At 41.3% G+C, this 16,036-nt stretch overlaps 1 protein-coding gene across 1 annotated transcript in view; it reads left to right on the plus strand.

Moving 5' to 3' along the window:
• The window catches only part of LOC139422932 (neurofibromin-like), a 66,013-nt gene extending 51,943 nt beyond the window's left edge, over window positions 1-14,070 (plus strand). Inside the window, exons 42-58 of the mRNA XM_071174414.1 lie at window positions 196-410; window positions 2,217-2,278; window positions 2,518-2,659; window positions 3,066-3,167; window positions 3,625-3,765; window positions 3,931-4,057; window positions 4,160-4,291; window positions 4,460-4,595; window positions 4,777-4,934; window positions 5,166-5,291; window positions 6,092-6,213; window positions 6,295-6,395; window positions 6,511-6,653; window positions 6,757-6,803; window positions 6,888-7,104; window positions 8,506-8,559; window positions 8,974-14,070. Coding sequence (XP_071030515.1) covers window positions 196-410; window positions 2,217-2,278; window positions 2,518-2,659; window positions 3,066-3,167; window positions 3,625-3,765; window positions 3,931-4,057; window positions 4,160-4,291; window positions 4,460-4,595; window positions 4,777-4,934; window positions 5,166-5,291; window positions 6,092-6,213; window positions 6,295-6,395; window positions 6,511-6,653; window positions 6,757-6,803; window positions 6,888-7,104; window positions 8,506-8,559; window positions 8,974-9,116 — 2,168 coding nt within the window. The 3' untranslated portion in view covers window positions 9,117-14,070. The remainder of the gene's footprint in view (window positions 1-195; window positions 411-2,216; window positions 2,279-2,517; window positions 2,660-3,065; window positions 3,168-3,624; window positions 3,766-3,930; window positions 4,058-4,159; window positions 4,292-4,459; window positions 4,596-4,776; window positions 4,935-5,165; window positions 5,292-6,091; window positions 6,214-6,294; window positions 6,396-6,510; window positions 6,654-6,756; window positions 6,804-6,887; window positions 7,105-8,505; window positions 8,560-8,973) is intronic.
• The last annotated feature ends 1,966 nt before the right edge of the window (window positions 14,071-16,036 follow it).

The raw sequence follows: 16,036 nt of genomic DNA on the forward strand, positions 1-16,036 counted from the left end.
ACACGGCACCCTGGCTGTAGACTGAGGACAGACAGACATAAATAGGGAGACGTTAACATGACTAAAAGGCAGAGGGTTGATCAGTGTCGTGTTGATTCAGTGTTTTGAAAGCAGTTTTTTCTTGATGTATTTCTTGATGTATAGCCTTGCTGAGACTCAGTGATAACTATTCCCATGTGTGTTTCTCTCTTCCAGAGGAGACCAAGCAGGTCCTGAGGCTGAGCCTGACAGAGTTCTCCCTGCCTAAGTTCTACCTGCTGTTTGGCATCAGTAAGGTCAAGTCTGCTGCGGTCATCGCCTTCCGCTCCAGCTACCGCGACCGCTCCTTCTCCCCCGGGTCCTACGAGAGGGAGACCTTCGCCCTCTCCTCCCTGGAGACCGTCACTGAGGCCCTGCTGGAGATCATGGAGGTCAGGAGATCACCCCACTGACATAATTACTTATCATTACATCACTATAGCATGACACTACTGTCTGTACCGGTCTAGATGTTCGGTGAACACTAACCAAATTCAATATTCTACTTGCCTTCACACAAATCCAGTCTAGAATTTAAAAGTTATTTTAAAAAATATGTTTTTCATACAGTACCAGTCAAAGGTTTGGACACACCTACTCATTCCAGGGTTTTTCTTTATTTGTACTATTTTCTACATTGTAGAATAATAGTGAAGACATCAAAACTATGAAATAACACATATGGAATCATGTAGTAACCAAAAAAGTGTTAAACAAATCAAAATATATTTGAGATTCTTCAACGTAGCCACCCTTTGCCTTGATGACAGCTCTGCACACTCTTGGCATTCTCTCAACCAGCTTTGTGAGGTAGTCACCTGGAATGCATTTCAATTAACTGGTGTGTGTTGTTAAAAGTTCATTTGTGGAATTTCTTTCCTTCTTAATGTGTTTGAGCCAATCAGTTATGTTGTGACAAGGCAGGGGTGGTATACAGAAGATGGCTCTATTTGGTAAAAGTCCAAGTCCATGTTATGGCAAAAGCAGCTCAAATAAGCAAAGAGAAATGACAGTCCATCATTACATTAAGACATGAAGGTCAGTCGATCCGTAAAACTTCAAGAACTTTGAAAGTTTCTTCAAGTGCAGTTGCAAAAACCATCAAGCGCTACGATGAAACTGGCTCTCATGAGGACCGCCACAGGAAAGGAAGACACAGAGTTACCTCTGCTGCAGAGGATAAGTTCATTAAAGTTAACTGCACCTGAGATTGCAGCCCAAATAAATGCTTCTCAGATTTCAAGTAACAGACCCATCTCAACATCAACTGTTCAGAGGAGACTGCGTGAATGGTTTTATTTCTGCAAAGAAACCACTACTAAAGGACACCAATAATAAGAAGAGACTTGCTTGGGCCAAAAACACGAGCAATTGACATTAGACCGGTGGAAATCTATCCTTTGGTCTGATGAGTCCAAATTTGAGATTTTTGGTTCCAACCAAAAAATTGTGAGATGCAGAGTGAGTGAACGGATGATCTCAGCATGTGTGGTTCCCACTGTGAAGCATGGAGGAGTAGGTGTGGGGGTGCTTTTCTGGTGACACTGTTGGTGATTTATTTAGAATTCAAGGCACACTTAACCAGCATGGCTTCAACAGCATTCTGCAGCGATTCACATTCCCATCTGGTTTGCGCTTAGTGGGACACTAGACCTCCAGGCTGTGTAAGGTCTATTTGACCAAGAAGGAGAGTGATTGAGTGCTGCATCATATGACATTGTCTCCACAAAATGGTTTGGGATGAGTTGGACCGCAGAGTGAAGGACCGCCCATAGGGCTGCGAAAATTGGCCGTCATTGTAAATAAGAATTTGTTCTTAACTGACTTGCCTAGTTAAATAATGGTAAAAAAATAAAAAATAAGTAGCCAACAAGTGCTCAGCAAATGTGGGACCTCCTTCAATGACTGTTGGAAAAGCGTTCCTCATGAAGCTGGTTGTTAGAATGTCAAGAGTGTGTAAAGCTGTCATCAAGGCAAAGGGTGGCTCCTTTGAAGAATCTAAAATATATTTAGATTTGTTTAACACTTTTTTGGTTACTACATGATTCATTATGTGCTATTTCATAGTTTTGATGTCTTCACTTTTATTCGACAATGTAGAAAATAGTCAAAATAAAGAACCCGTGAGTGAGCGAGTGTGTCCAAACTTTTAACTGGTACTGTATATGCTCATAATTGTGTTTCCCCTCCTCCACAAGGCCTGTATGAGGGACATTCCTAGCTGTAAGTGGCTGGACCAGTGGACAGAGCTGGCTCAGAGGTATGGTAAACTCACACCACCTTTTACCCTCTTCTAACTAACACTGACTCAGTGGAGCCAACCACACTGTCTACTCTAAATGCTTAGCTTACATATTTTCTGATGATGTCAGAGCAATGTAAAGAGGCTTCAGACCACTTGATTGGCTTTTATAAGGCATGCGTGTGAATGGATTGTATTCATCATTCCCTCTTCTCTCCCTCCATCTCTTCCTCGCTCCCTTCCCTTCCCTCCATCAGGTTTGCGTTCCAGTACAACCCGTCCCTGCAGCCCAGAGCTCTGGTGGTGTTTGGGTGCATCAGTAAGAGGGTGACCCACGGCCAGATCAAACAGATCATCAGGATCCTCAGCAAGGCCAGCCCCCTGCTCAGCATAGACCGGGTCTGTGTCCCATCACTCTGCCCTGCTGCTCGCTACGTCATATTATACCCAGAATTAGGACATGTCATGGAAACCACGTCCTGAAATACTGTACTATCTTGTCAAATGTATATGTAGTGTATCTTGTACTGTGTCTTTGTCAGTGAAAAACACACAAAAAATAGATTATATCACTTCAAGTAACTGCGCTTGCATCTTTTGTACTTTTTTTTTTACCTGCTAAGTGACATTCTAAGTCCATATGAACATCACTACTCCTAGTGGTAACTTCGCACGTTTTCCAATAGATTCTGCTACAAGTATTGGGAGTAGTTGTACGGTGTCTGATCCTGTCTGTTGAAAGGGTCTGTGTTTGTATAACCTGTGCTGCCCAGACTGAACTGACCTGCTGTCTTGGGTCCCATAGGGTCTGGAGAGCTGTCTAAAGGGACCTGATAACTACAACAGCCAGGTGTTAATAGAAGCCACAGTCATTGCTCTCACCAAGCTACAGCCGCTCCTCAACAAGGTACACACAAACACACAGATGGCAACTCTCAAAGGCTAATTTAAGAGATGTGCTAAATGTTCTGGTGAGCTAACTTCCTCTTGTGTGTGCCCGCCTGCAAACCACATTCTATTGAGTATAACCCACATGTTTGAAGCAGGCTGACTGAGAGGAGGGAAGTTATTTTGGCCCTGGCCTGTATGTGGTGAATTGGCTGCTGAGCGACAATGGATGTTGGCAGTAAATGGTCATGTGAGACTCGCTCTGACTGCAAGTGTGTTTGTTGGCCCTCCACGGCTCGCCTATGCACAAGGCCGTGTGTGCGCGTGTGGTGATTGTGTGTGTGTGCGCGTGTGGTGATTGTGTGTGTGTGTGTGCGCGTGTGGTGATTGTGTGTGTGTGTGTGCGCGTGTGGTGATTGTGTGTGTTGGACAGTAGTGGTGGTGAGAGTAAATAACAGCCTGTGTTTTTCCTTCAGGACTCCCCCATGCACAAGGCTCTGTTCTGGGTGGCCGTGGCTGTGCTCCAGCTGGACGAGGTCAACCTCTACTCTGCCGGCACCGCTCTGCTGGAGCAGAACCTCCACACACTGGACAGCCTCAGGGTCTTCAATGACAAGGTACTTAACATACACACGGTACCAGACACACACCCATTCAGAAGGTTCGTCTTCCACAAACATTCGGCTCACATTTTCGGCCAGATCTTTTTACAGTTTCACTTTGATTTCATTATCTTTCCCTAACTTGAATTGTGTGTGTTCTTCCCGTTTCTCCCTGTCCAGAGTCCAGAAGAGGTGTTTATGGAGATCAGGAAGCCTCTGGAGTGGCACTGTAAACAGATGGACCACTTCGTGGGCCTCAACTTCAACTCCAACTTCAACTTTGCACTAGTGGGTCATCTGTTGAAAGGTAAGTAGGTGGAGGTGCCTAAGCCTCGGGTCAGCCGGGGACTGCATGGGGACTGCATTCATGGGGACTGCTCTTTGTCTAACCACCCACCTCTCTGTCTAGGGTACAGACACCCCTCCCCCAACACAGTGGCGCGGACCATCCGGATCCTCCACACACTACTGGCCCTGGTGGGAAAACACCTCAACTGTGACAAGTTTGAGGTGAACACCCAGAGTGTGGCCTACCTGGCAGGTGAGTTAACGGAGCACTCCACAATGAAGCCATACTTTTATTTTTCAGCCATAGTAGGATTGTTCATATTGTCTTTAAACAATGATATTCTTTATTCGCATGGCAACTGTTTCTGTGTAGAAAATAAACTGATATAGTATTGAATTGACCTGTGAAATGTCTGTGTAGCTCTCCTCACTGTCTCGGAGGAGGTCCGGAGCCGCTGTAGCCTCAAGCACAGGAAGTCCCTGCTCCTCTCAGACGTTACCATGGAGAATGTTCCCATGGACACGTACTCTGTGCACCACAGCGACCCCAGCTGCCGGTGAATGACTACAGGGCTGACTGCTGAGTTGATGTAGAGGCTGATAGAGTAGCTGCAGCACCAGCTGACTAAGCAGAATTTGTCTCTCGCTGTATCGAACAATGTCAAAGAGGAATTTTATGGACCGTATGTGTTCACTTTTCAGAATGTTTTGTTCTTCCCTCCCCTCCCTCTGTGTCAGAACTCTTAGGGAGAGTCAGCCGTGGACGTCCCCCAAGGTGTCGGAGCGCTACTTAGTGGTCCACTACCCCACAGGGGGGCAGATCAGCCCGCGCACACGGAAGTCCATGAGCCTGGACATGGGCCAGCCTTCCCAAGCAAACACTAAGAAACTGCTGGGTAAGACACCTGTCAGTCATTCTCTGCTGCTAGATCCAGGCCTCTGACCAACAGAGGAGTTTTAACATGCGACAACTGATCGGAGGTATTTAGACTATATACATTCATACATGATGACTTGGATATCCATAGAATATCCATGCATGTATGTACTAGTTTAGGTATGGGGAGTTGACCTGTGTATGTATGCCCCATTTGTTTAACATGAGTTTTTCAACGCTGGCTCATCAGGCACTAGGAAGAGTTTTGATCACTTGATATCAGACACTAAAGCACCAAAGAGGCCAGAGATGGAGTCTGGAATCACCACGCCTCCAAAGATGAGGAGGGTGGCGGAGAACGATTATGAGTGTCCAGGTCAGTTTGTCTCCTGTATACCAGACACTTACACAATGTTTGTGGCTTTTGACACTGATTTTAAAGGGGCAACCTGTAGTTGAAACAATAATAAAGTGTTTTCCCCGCCACTGTTTTGGTAAAAAGCTGAGGCATGGGGCTGGAGAAATGTAACCAATCTCAAATTCATAGACCGCCACGGATTCAATAACTGACAATCCATGATATCAAATTGATAATTTTAACCATGTTCTGAGGCTATAAAGCGTTTGTTTACATTTACTTTGGAGTAAAACAACCTTATTTTGGGTCCTGATGGGGTCAAACAATTGAACTAAGCTCATGAGCCATTTTCTAAGTTATATTGGGCCTTCAGAATGGCGCTACGGTCTAAGGCACTGTATTGCTGTGCTAGAGGCTTCACTACAGACCCTGGTTAGTTCCCAGGCTGTGTCAAAACCGACCGTCATCGGGAGTCCCACTAGGTCGGTGCACAGTTGGCCCAGCGTCGTCCGGGTTAGGGGAGGGTTTGGCTGGGGGGGGTAGGCCGTCATTTGTTCTTAACTGACTTGCCTAGTTAAATAAAGGTTAAAAAAAACACACAAAAAAAAAAATATATATATTTTTTCTATTCTTTATTGTTTTTCTTCAAGAATCTTTGGGACATAAATGAATTATAAGTCCAAAAATGATTGTGGGAACTGCAGATTCTTTGAAACTGGCACAGGTCCCTATCGCTCGATGTCACACCCTCGCACACTCACACCCTCGCTCTCTTTCACACACCCTCGCTCTCTCCTCCCCTCCCTTCCATGCCACAGAATCGACCCAAAGAATCTCCCACCATACCCTGAGGAAGGTGTCTGTGTCAGAGTCCAACGTGCTGCTGGATGAGGAGGTCCTCACAGACCCCAAGATCCAGGCTCTGCTGCTCACTGTCCTGGTGAGACCACTCACTCCGCTTCTCTCCCACTTCCTCTGTATTAGTTTGTGCCTATTTCTAACATGCTTGCCTCTACTACAGGCTACGTTGGTGAAGAATACAACAGATGAGTTTGACCAGAGAATCCTCTACGAGTTTTTAGCTGAAGCTAGTGTTGTCTTCCCTAAAGTCTTTCCAGTTGTGTAAGTGTTTCATTTCAACCCAATAAAGTCTGTCTTTTTTCCAATCCCCTTTTAATGTGTACGCATGCGTAAATAACTTTCATCTATTCATATCATCTTGTGGTTTTCTCTCCAGTCATAACCTGCTGGACTCAAAGATCAACACCCTCCTATCACTGTGCCAGGACCCTAACCTCCTAAACCCCATCCATGGCATCGTGCAGAGTATGGTTTACCACGAGGAGTCACCCCCCCTGTACCAGCCCTCCTACCTGCAGAGTGAGACTCCACCCACTCCTCCCGCCATACAGTTACAACCATGGGTTCTGGAGTGAAAATGCCAATTTAATACTCATCAATGTTTCTTCGGTTTCTCTCTCAGGCTTTGGGTTTAATGGTCTGTGGAGATTCGCTGGGCCCTTCTCAAAGGTGAGCAGACACAACTCATTTAACTCTTTAGCGTATGGAAGGTTTATTGTCAGTGTTAGTAAATTACATTCCTTGTGCCAACAGCAAACCCAGTTCCCAGACTACGCTGAGCTGATAGTGAAGTTCCTGGATGCTTTGATTGACACGTATCTGCCGGGGATCGACGAGGAGACGAGTGAGGAGTGTCTGCGTACGCCCACGTCACCCTACCCCCCGCCGGGCCAGAGCCAGCTCAGCATCACAGCCAACCTCAACCTCTCCAACTCCATGACCTCACTGGCCACCTCCCAGCACTCCCCAGGTCTGATCAGATACAGTGTACGCACACACACAAACACATGCAGTCAAATCCAGCCCTTCTGTCTCTTGGCAGATTTGATTCTTAGGAATAGCTGTGATACTTTAGAGTCACCTTTATCTCAAACAAAATAAATATTTGATCCATTGACCGGTCTGCATTTTATCTTCATCTTAATATAGTCTGGCCTGTTTAGTCTTTCCATTTTACCAATCAGAAGAATAAACTTGCGCTAACAAACACATAATTAGAGAGAAATATAAATTACCCATCCATCCATTTCCAACTGAATCCAACATCATCTGAAAAGTTCCATCCACTATATGTAGCATTACATAGTGGTTCCCCAACCTGGTCCATGTGTGAGGCTTATTCTCTCTTTCTTTAACTAATTCATGCATGGTCTCAAAATGGATCATTTAGTGTTCATACACATTTCATTTCATGTTTGTGGTCCCTTTTCCTCATTTGTTATGCTTGTTGCGGTGTATTTTATAGACCATCTCCAACAAGTCTCATTAGAGCACCACCAAGGTGGTGTGCCCCCCCCCCTGAAATGACGGGTACAACTAGAAACTATATACACTCCCCTATGTATTTATTTGGACAGAAGCTAAATCTTTTAATTTGGCTCTATACTCCATCAGATGTTTGCTGTGAGGCGACAGTACAGAATGTCACCTTTTCTGTGAGGGTATTTTCTGTCTGTTTTACTGTTTAGAAATGAAAGCACTTTATGCATCTAGTCTGCCATTTGAAGGTGTCATTAGTATTTGGAAAAATTAACTTATAGTTTATGGATGCTACCATGACTGAATCGTGATAATCATGAATGAATTACAGATAATTATGAATGAATGGTGATAATGATATGTGAGAAAGTAATTGATGCAGTACCAGTAACAGGGGAGGTTAGCATTTTGGGGGTTATGATATCTATGCCTCTAACTTTCTCCCTCATTATTATTCATGATTCATTCTTGATTTTCCGTAATCATGGTAGCATCCACATTTGTGTTCAGAACATATTCTATTCTGGATGTCTATATACTTTTGGAAATGTTTCATTTGTTTTAGTCCTGAAGAACATTTGAGTAATTCATGATATGCCACTATTTGGAAGAAGGAATGAGCCTCTTGCTCTATATGGGACATTTTATTTGGAACTAAAGAGACTTGATTAGATAGATAGACTTGGTATGTATACTTATAATCTAAACCATATTGTCTGATACACCTGAGAATGCTGAATGAATCATTTTTTCCCCCTCATGATTGATTTCTGTCACTCTTTGTTATGTTTTGTTTTTGTTAATCATGTTGCTCTTTTGTTTCCTGTCATTCCTCTTTTTGGGTTGCCATGGTCACTCCCTCCTGTTTCTTTCCCACTCTGTGTCTGAGAAGCTTCTCTGCCTTGCTCTAAGTCCGCCGTTTTCACCCCACACCTCGTCCGGCCAGGTATTACAGCCCCTCGTCCCCATGCTGCTCCTCACTCCCAGGCACACGGCACAGCCTCTCAGAGGTGTGTGGGGGGGAAGCAGAGGCCCATCACAAAGCCAAACAACACTACTGGAGCGTTTGTGATGAAGTCTTTGTACATAATGTTTCAATGCCCGTACACCATATGTCCTGTTTGTTCAAAACACAGAGCAACCCTGTTGCGATAAGTTGGAGCACTTACATCAGTCCATGGGTTGACTACTCCGCCTATTGTTGGATTTGTATATAACAACAGAGAATCTCTGTAGTTATATACACTCTTCAGGTGGATGTCTCAAAAGCGTTTCTGTAGAATTATATAATAGAATAGTTTCTCAATTATTAGTGTGACATATTATACCTGATGGCGTGTGTCCATCCGTCCTCCGGCAGGCATCGACAAGGAGAACGTGGAGCTCTCTCCGACCACGGGTCACAGCAACAGCGGACGCACACGCCATGGTTCTGCCAGCCAGGTGCAGAAGCAGCGCAGCGCAGGCAGCTTCAAACGGCCCAGCATCAAGAAGATCGTATGAGAGATGCCCACCACTAGGACCCCCCCTACCAGGGCCGCCCATGCCAGTCATCATGCTGCACTTCTACTCCAACTCTCCTGTCTTATCGATCTTTCTCTCTTTCTCTCGCTCTCTCTCTCTCTCTCTCTCAGCCTTGATTTTCCTCAGTTTCTTTCTGTTGTTTTTTGCGTGTTTCTTTGACCCTAACCCGTCCAGTCAGCCATATTTGCTTGACGATCAACATATATTGAAGAACTGTCTGAATATGATGCGTTGTTTTGTTTGTGAAGCAGTCAGTGTCTGAGTCTGCCGTTGTTTCATTTGGTCTTTTTGTGTCACATAATGAGCTACATTGGGATCCTTTTTTAAAAACAGCATCAGTTGAAAGAAAGCACTGACATTGACAACACTGCAGAAACAGTAGGGATCATAGTATCTGAAGCCACTTTGTTGTCTTGCTTCTTTTTTCTTGGTTGAATTTTCTATCATAATGACAAAGTATAATGAGAACCATTTCTGTGATTTGCACAACATTCTGTAATTCAACATGCATGTACATGTGCTTGTTTTTTGCCTTTAAGTGTTGTTAGTAGAAGGACATGTTTCTTGAAGCTGAGAGAGCTTTGACAATGGGGCTGAACTAGATCAAAATATGAGCTGCAAATGCCTCTCATTGAGACATGGACATGACAATAGAGATTGGACCTTGGGACCCAGTGTTGAGGAAAGGGATCCCTCTCACCCACCATCACTGCAGAGGGAGAGCACTACCCTGAAACACACACACACCGTTCTGGAGGAAATCACTGAAAGCACTAAAACCATCCTGTATTTGCAACATCTGTGAAAAGCATGGCCAACAACAGACATTAGTGGTTTACTGTGCTGTGGAGGTGGGGGCTGGATGATCAATTTGCCCTTTTTGAGCTTTGTCAGGCACAATCCAATGATGCCCAAGCCATGTGTCTTCATTGGTTATTGATTGTCCAAGCTGTGGGGATTTCTCTTGATTAGGCAGTATTTTTATTCTCACATGATGGAGTGCCAGAGAGGGTCAACTAGACAGGCCACTCTGGTGTTGGAGGACAGCAGTCCTGCAGGTTTCAGAACTTAAGCTTTTAATCAGCACACTGTTCACGTTTCACAACACTATGTCAGGGAAAGTTGGGAAGGAAAATCTGGAGGAAAAACAGGAATAGACAATGTCCTCCTATGTTGGAATGGACATTGGAAATCCACCTTAGCTTTGAAATGTATAATATCTATAGTGGTAGTCTCAGTTGTAATTGTCTCATTCTTGCCCACACTTACTGTAAACACACATATATATGCACACACACTTGGGAGGTTGTTTTGTTCATTGTGTGCCTTTTCTAGGGTTTTCGTGTGTGTGTGTGTCGTGTATATGTACAGTACTAGTCAAAAGTTTGGCCTCACCTACTCATTCAAGGGTTTTTCTTTATTTTTTTACAATTTTCTACATTGTAGAATATTAGTGAAGACATCAACACTATGAAATTACAATGTAGTAATGTAGTAACAAAAAAAGTGTTAAACAAATCAAAATATATTTTATATTTAAGATTCTTCAAAGTAGAATGTGTTATTTCATAGTTTTGATGTCTACTATTATTCTACAATGTAGGAAATATTTAAAATAAAGAAAAACCCTGGAATTTGTAGGTGTGTCCAAACTTTTGACTGACACAGTATATAAACACACACACACACAATACCTTATGATACAAGTATACAGTCATTACTAATCAGCTGCCTGACAATAATGAACCTGTATGGTTAAATATTCATGTAAAACATTGTTAACATTCGGTACCTCTTGTCAAATAAGTATTCAAACAAAGGCCATGACTCTAGGGACCAGAGTTGCTGAGGGTTTGCATCTACAAATGTTGCACCTGTATTTAAGACAATGAAATATTGAAGTCACAACAGTATTGTTTTCAGTTTGCTCTTTGTTTTGTGAAAATTGGTGCCAATTATGTTCCAGGATCAAAAGCTAAAGTAAATATGTCCCTGTTCATGATGTAAAATAATGTAAGGTAATTACAATCAAATTGTATTGGTTGCATACACAATGATATAGTTATGAATTATTTTAGAATTTAATTTAATTGTATAATTGCAAAATAAATATTTAATTTGAAAGATTAGAAATATGAAATAAGTAATAAGGCACGAGGAGGTGTAGTATATGGCCAATATACCATGGCTAAGGGCTGTTCTTAAGCACGATGCAACGCTGAGTGCCTGGACACACCCCTAGCCGTGGTGTATTGGCCATATACCATAAACCTGAGGTGCCTTATTGCTATTATAAACTGGTTACCAACGTAATTAGAGCAGTAAAAAATACATATTTTGTCATACCCATTATATGCGGTCTGATATACCAAAGTTGTCAGCCAATCAGCATTCAGGGCTCGAACCACCCAGTTTATAGTAAAAAATAACCTATGGTAGTAATCACCTCAAGACACATATCTACTGAATAGTGTTTTCCATGTTTAAAATTAGCCTACTGAAATGCTGCCAAAAAAAAGCATTGTGAGGGATTGAGACTATTGTCAGACAGTCTGTTCTCAGATAGGAGAACTATGTGTATTGGGAGTAAAGCTGTACAGGGTGTTACTGGCCCTTCTTGCCATTGTCTTCCCTCATTAGTCGATAGTGTGGCACTTATAAAGGTATAGGCATAGGGGTCAGTCCCATGATGCAGTGTGGCAGGCCCTGGGATGCTGCACCAAAGACTAGCTTGCAGTAGCGAAAGGAAAATCAAACCTGTTCTATAGTTATCATTTTTGACTATCTCTGAGCCTTTTCAGTTGGTCCGATATGTATTGCACAGATAGACTGAACGTGTGGCAAACAGTAGAGACTTCCCTTTCTGTAACAACAAGGTGCAGTTTGTTGAGCAGCACAGGAGTCCTCTGGTTACACCTTTCAATTTCTTGTGGAGCCTGGTTCCTCATTTCTACTGTTTGAGGTTACCAGTGCCATACATTGAGTCTAAGTCATGGTTGTTTTGGATGCTTGTGCCAACTCCTTCAGAATGTTTTTTTGTAAATGACTTGTTATCATAATGATTATCCTGGGGTAAAACGCAATTCCATGAGATGTTTTTTGACTTGCCTTTGCTGAGGAGAGCATGTGCATTATGTACACTGAGTAGGAGTTGGTGTATAGAGGGAGGATATGAAGACTTGACAGTTTTAAAAAACACTAGTGTTTTACTGGCCATTTAGTTTGTCCCATACATCCAGCCATCTTAACAATCAACAACCATGCTCAAACATACATTTGTTTTCCTATTCTATTAATCTGGTTTAGATTTGACATGATGACCACAAGAAAATGAACAATGTGCACACTTAGTTGTTTTTTCCAAATTCAAAGTGTGTTGGTGCTGTTGAGAGGTAATGAACCTTGTGTGATGAAGTTGAACTCCATGCCTGGATTTTGTTTACAAATGTTTTATTATACTTGAATCAGGAGGATATATGTCCAGAAGAAGCAGTTCCACATCATGGAAAGGGAAAGAAAAATAAAGATCTAAAGATAAAATGGAGCAAGTTTACCAAACGTAATCAACAAGATTTCAAAAGATCTAGTGTGAAGGAAACCAAAGTTAAGGAACGGCAATATAGTACAAACAAACTCTAAAACTACTGTGTATTGATAAAGTCCTCTGAGAAGTCCAATAAACTAACCCACAAATAATAGTTTGCTTTTTTTATGGGAATGAGAGATGATACAACTAGTGAAAGAGAGATGGACCAAGCTATGAATCAATGCTTTTTAGTCAAAATCGCAGCTTTCGTCATCATGTACGTCATCATGTGTGTATCGTGAAAGTATCAGTTATTTAGTTCTGTCCTCAGACTTTTAGGAACTGTACAGATCTCTGTTTCAAGCGCATATGCTTTGAAGAGTGAACCCAACCAACTGTTTCTATTTGATATTTCTTTATTTTACAGTGTATAGCAGGCGGACAGAACACTGATAACCCTATCTTCAATAGACCCCTTCTCAGTGTCTCATCTGAAAGGTTAGGCTGGAGGGAATGTTTTTGCCTTGGTTTTACTCAATGGAAAGGTGCCACTTTAAAGAACTGAAAGGAATGAATTCACATACAATGTGTCCTAAATTGAATGAATTGAACATGTCTGTACTTGAAGGCTCTAACATTTATTTGCAGCAGCATAGGAGAGAGAGTATATAGATATCAGTTAACCACTTTGATCAATGCAAAGGATAAAACAATTCAAAAATGTATTTTCTCTTCAAACGTTGCTTTTAATATACAGGAATGGCCATTTGGACTTCCTTTCAAAATGGTAAAGCATAGAAATGACAGCTGAAAAAGTTTTGGATGCAGAGCACCCCCACCACCTGTTATCACACTAATACCAGAGGAAAGTGTGGGAGCAGACACTTGTCTCTGAAAGGCAGACTGAGCTCTCTGTAAATGTGTTGTTGGTTTTCATGATTCTCAACTGAAGTCAATTGTGTCTTGCGCTGGTGTGATATCTCCTAATTTGGCACATCTCAAGGTTATGCAAAATATTTTTAACCACTGGCCACAGTTTTACTGTTTCTTTCCCTCATTTTTTTTACACAGTAAGCTCCACCTCTGTAAATAATTTTGTGTAAAAATTGACAAAGGTATATTTACTACACTGTAAATACATGTGATGATATATTGTATTATTTAGCTTTTTGTAAAGCAGTTAGTTGCTGTACATGTAAAACATACAAATTGAATGATTCTAGTGTTAGTAATGATGACCTCTCCATCATGTCACTGCATTGTCATTAACTATATTGAGGAAAATAAAGGTTTAAAATCGAGGATATAGATGACTGTGTACTCTAAACCTCCACTGTATGATAGGTTGCTGTCCTCATCTGACATTTACAGATGTTGCCCTAATAAATCATTTCTGTCCGACCTCTAGCTGCTGGAGTCATATTTGAAGATAATGGCATGTATGTGTGTTTGAGTGTGCTTTTGATGTACAATTTATTGATGATGAGAAAGTCCTCCCTCTCCCTAATTAGTAAAATAAGAGAGAAAAAATAAACCCCACAGGGCCATAAGTAAATAGGGATATGAATTAGAATTAATCAGGGGGATTTTTTCCACAAATAGACAGGTGTTATCTAATTTGGCTAACTTTTTATTAAAATGTATTGTAGTGAGATCATTTATTTATTTTGGGATATGAATACCGAGTATGTCCAATTCACCGTCGTCCCATTATATTGGTAAACTGCACGGTAACGTAAAAGGTCCGATACCGAATATATTGCTTTTATCATAATTCGGATGTAATCCAGAGAAGTTAGAAAAATGATCTAGATCCTCTGAGGCTGTGGAGGGATCCAAATTGTTGATTTGAAATGAAACATGAATCGTCCGTGTACAATGACACCTTTGATCTTAAGCCCTGGAGTTTTAGCCCCTTGATATTATTGTTGGATTTTAATAGCTAATATTTTGATGGCCATAATATATAAATACTCCTCTTAACAATGTATTACTTTCTGAGAAGTAGCCATTATTGACTATTTTACACCTGGTGTTACTATACACAACTTTTACCCATTGTATAAGAGATTCTACCAAATAAAAATGATCCAAACGTTTATATATAAATTCCAGTCGTACTTTATCAAAGGCATTTTCAAAGTCAGCTATGAATACCAGGCCTGGTTTTCCAGATGTTTCATAGTGTTCTATTGTTTACAGTACTTTATAGCCTTATATTATCTCCACTGTATTGTCCATGTAAAAAAAACTGTCTGATTAGGATGAATAATATGACAATACTTTTTAAATTCTATGCGTTATGCATTTTGCTAGGATTTTGGCATCACAACAATGAAGTATAAGGGGTCTTCAGTTTTTTTAGGTGGACTGGATCTTTATATTTACCATCTGGGTCCTGTTGCAGTAATAGTGAAATTAGACCTTCTTGCTCAGTATCTGATAGTCTATCATTTTTATAGGAGTGGTAAAACATGTTAATAATGGACTGGTATGCCATTCAGCCCTGGAGTTTTTCCGGACTTGAAGACTTTAATTGCATCTAGAGGTTCCTCCTCTATAATTGGACCTTCACATGAGTCTTTCTGTACAGCTGTACATTTTACACTATTCCTTGAAAAAAATAATGGACGATGCAAACATTTGTAACAAGTTTCAATAAATTATTTTTGTTAGCATTTCTTTGTTGAAGATTAAAAATATATATATATTTGTTACAATATATTCCATCCAGTTTAATATATTATTAAAAAATAAAGCACACTTTATCTTTCTTGAATAAGTTCCTCCATTTTTGTTTTTCCTCTGACTTATTCGGTGCCTCTGTTACAGTTTTTATTGCTATATACAGTTCCAGTCAAAGGTTTGGACACACCTACTCATTCAAAGGTTTTTATTTGTTTTTACTATTTTCTACATTGTAGAATAATAGTTAAGACATCCAAACTATAAGATAACACATATAGAATCATGTAATGTTCTTAATAATGTGTTTGAGCCAATGAGTTGTGTTGTGTCAAGGTAGGGGTGGTATACAGACGAGAGGCCTATTTGGTAAAAGACAGCTCAAAAAAGCAAAGTCCATCGTTACTTTAAGAAAGGAAGGTCAGCCAATCTGGAAAATGTCACTACCTTTGAAAGTTTCTTCAAGTGCAGTTGCAAAAACCATCAAGCGCTATGATGATCTGGCTCTCATGAGGACTGCCACAGGAAAGGCAGACCCAGAGTTACCTCTGCTGCAGAGGATAAGTTCATTAGAGTAAACTGCACCTCAGAAATTGCAGCCCAAATAAAAGCATCACAGAGTTCAAGTAACATACACATCTCAACATCAACATTAGAGATATACAGCAAAAGGAGGATAATTTGGATT

This window comes from Oncorhynchus clarkii, chromosome 12, assembly GCF_045791955.1.
Source record: "Oncorhynchus clarkii lewisi isolate Uvic-CL-2024 chromosome 12, UVic_Ocla_1.0, whole genome shotgun sequence".
NCBI lineage: Eukaryota > Metazoa > Chordata > Actinopteri > Salmoniformes > Salmonidae > Oncorhynchus > Oncorhynchus clarkii.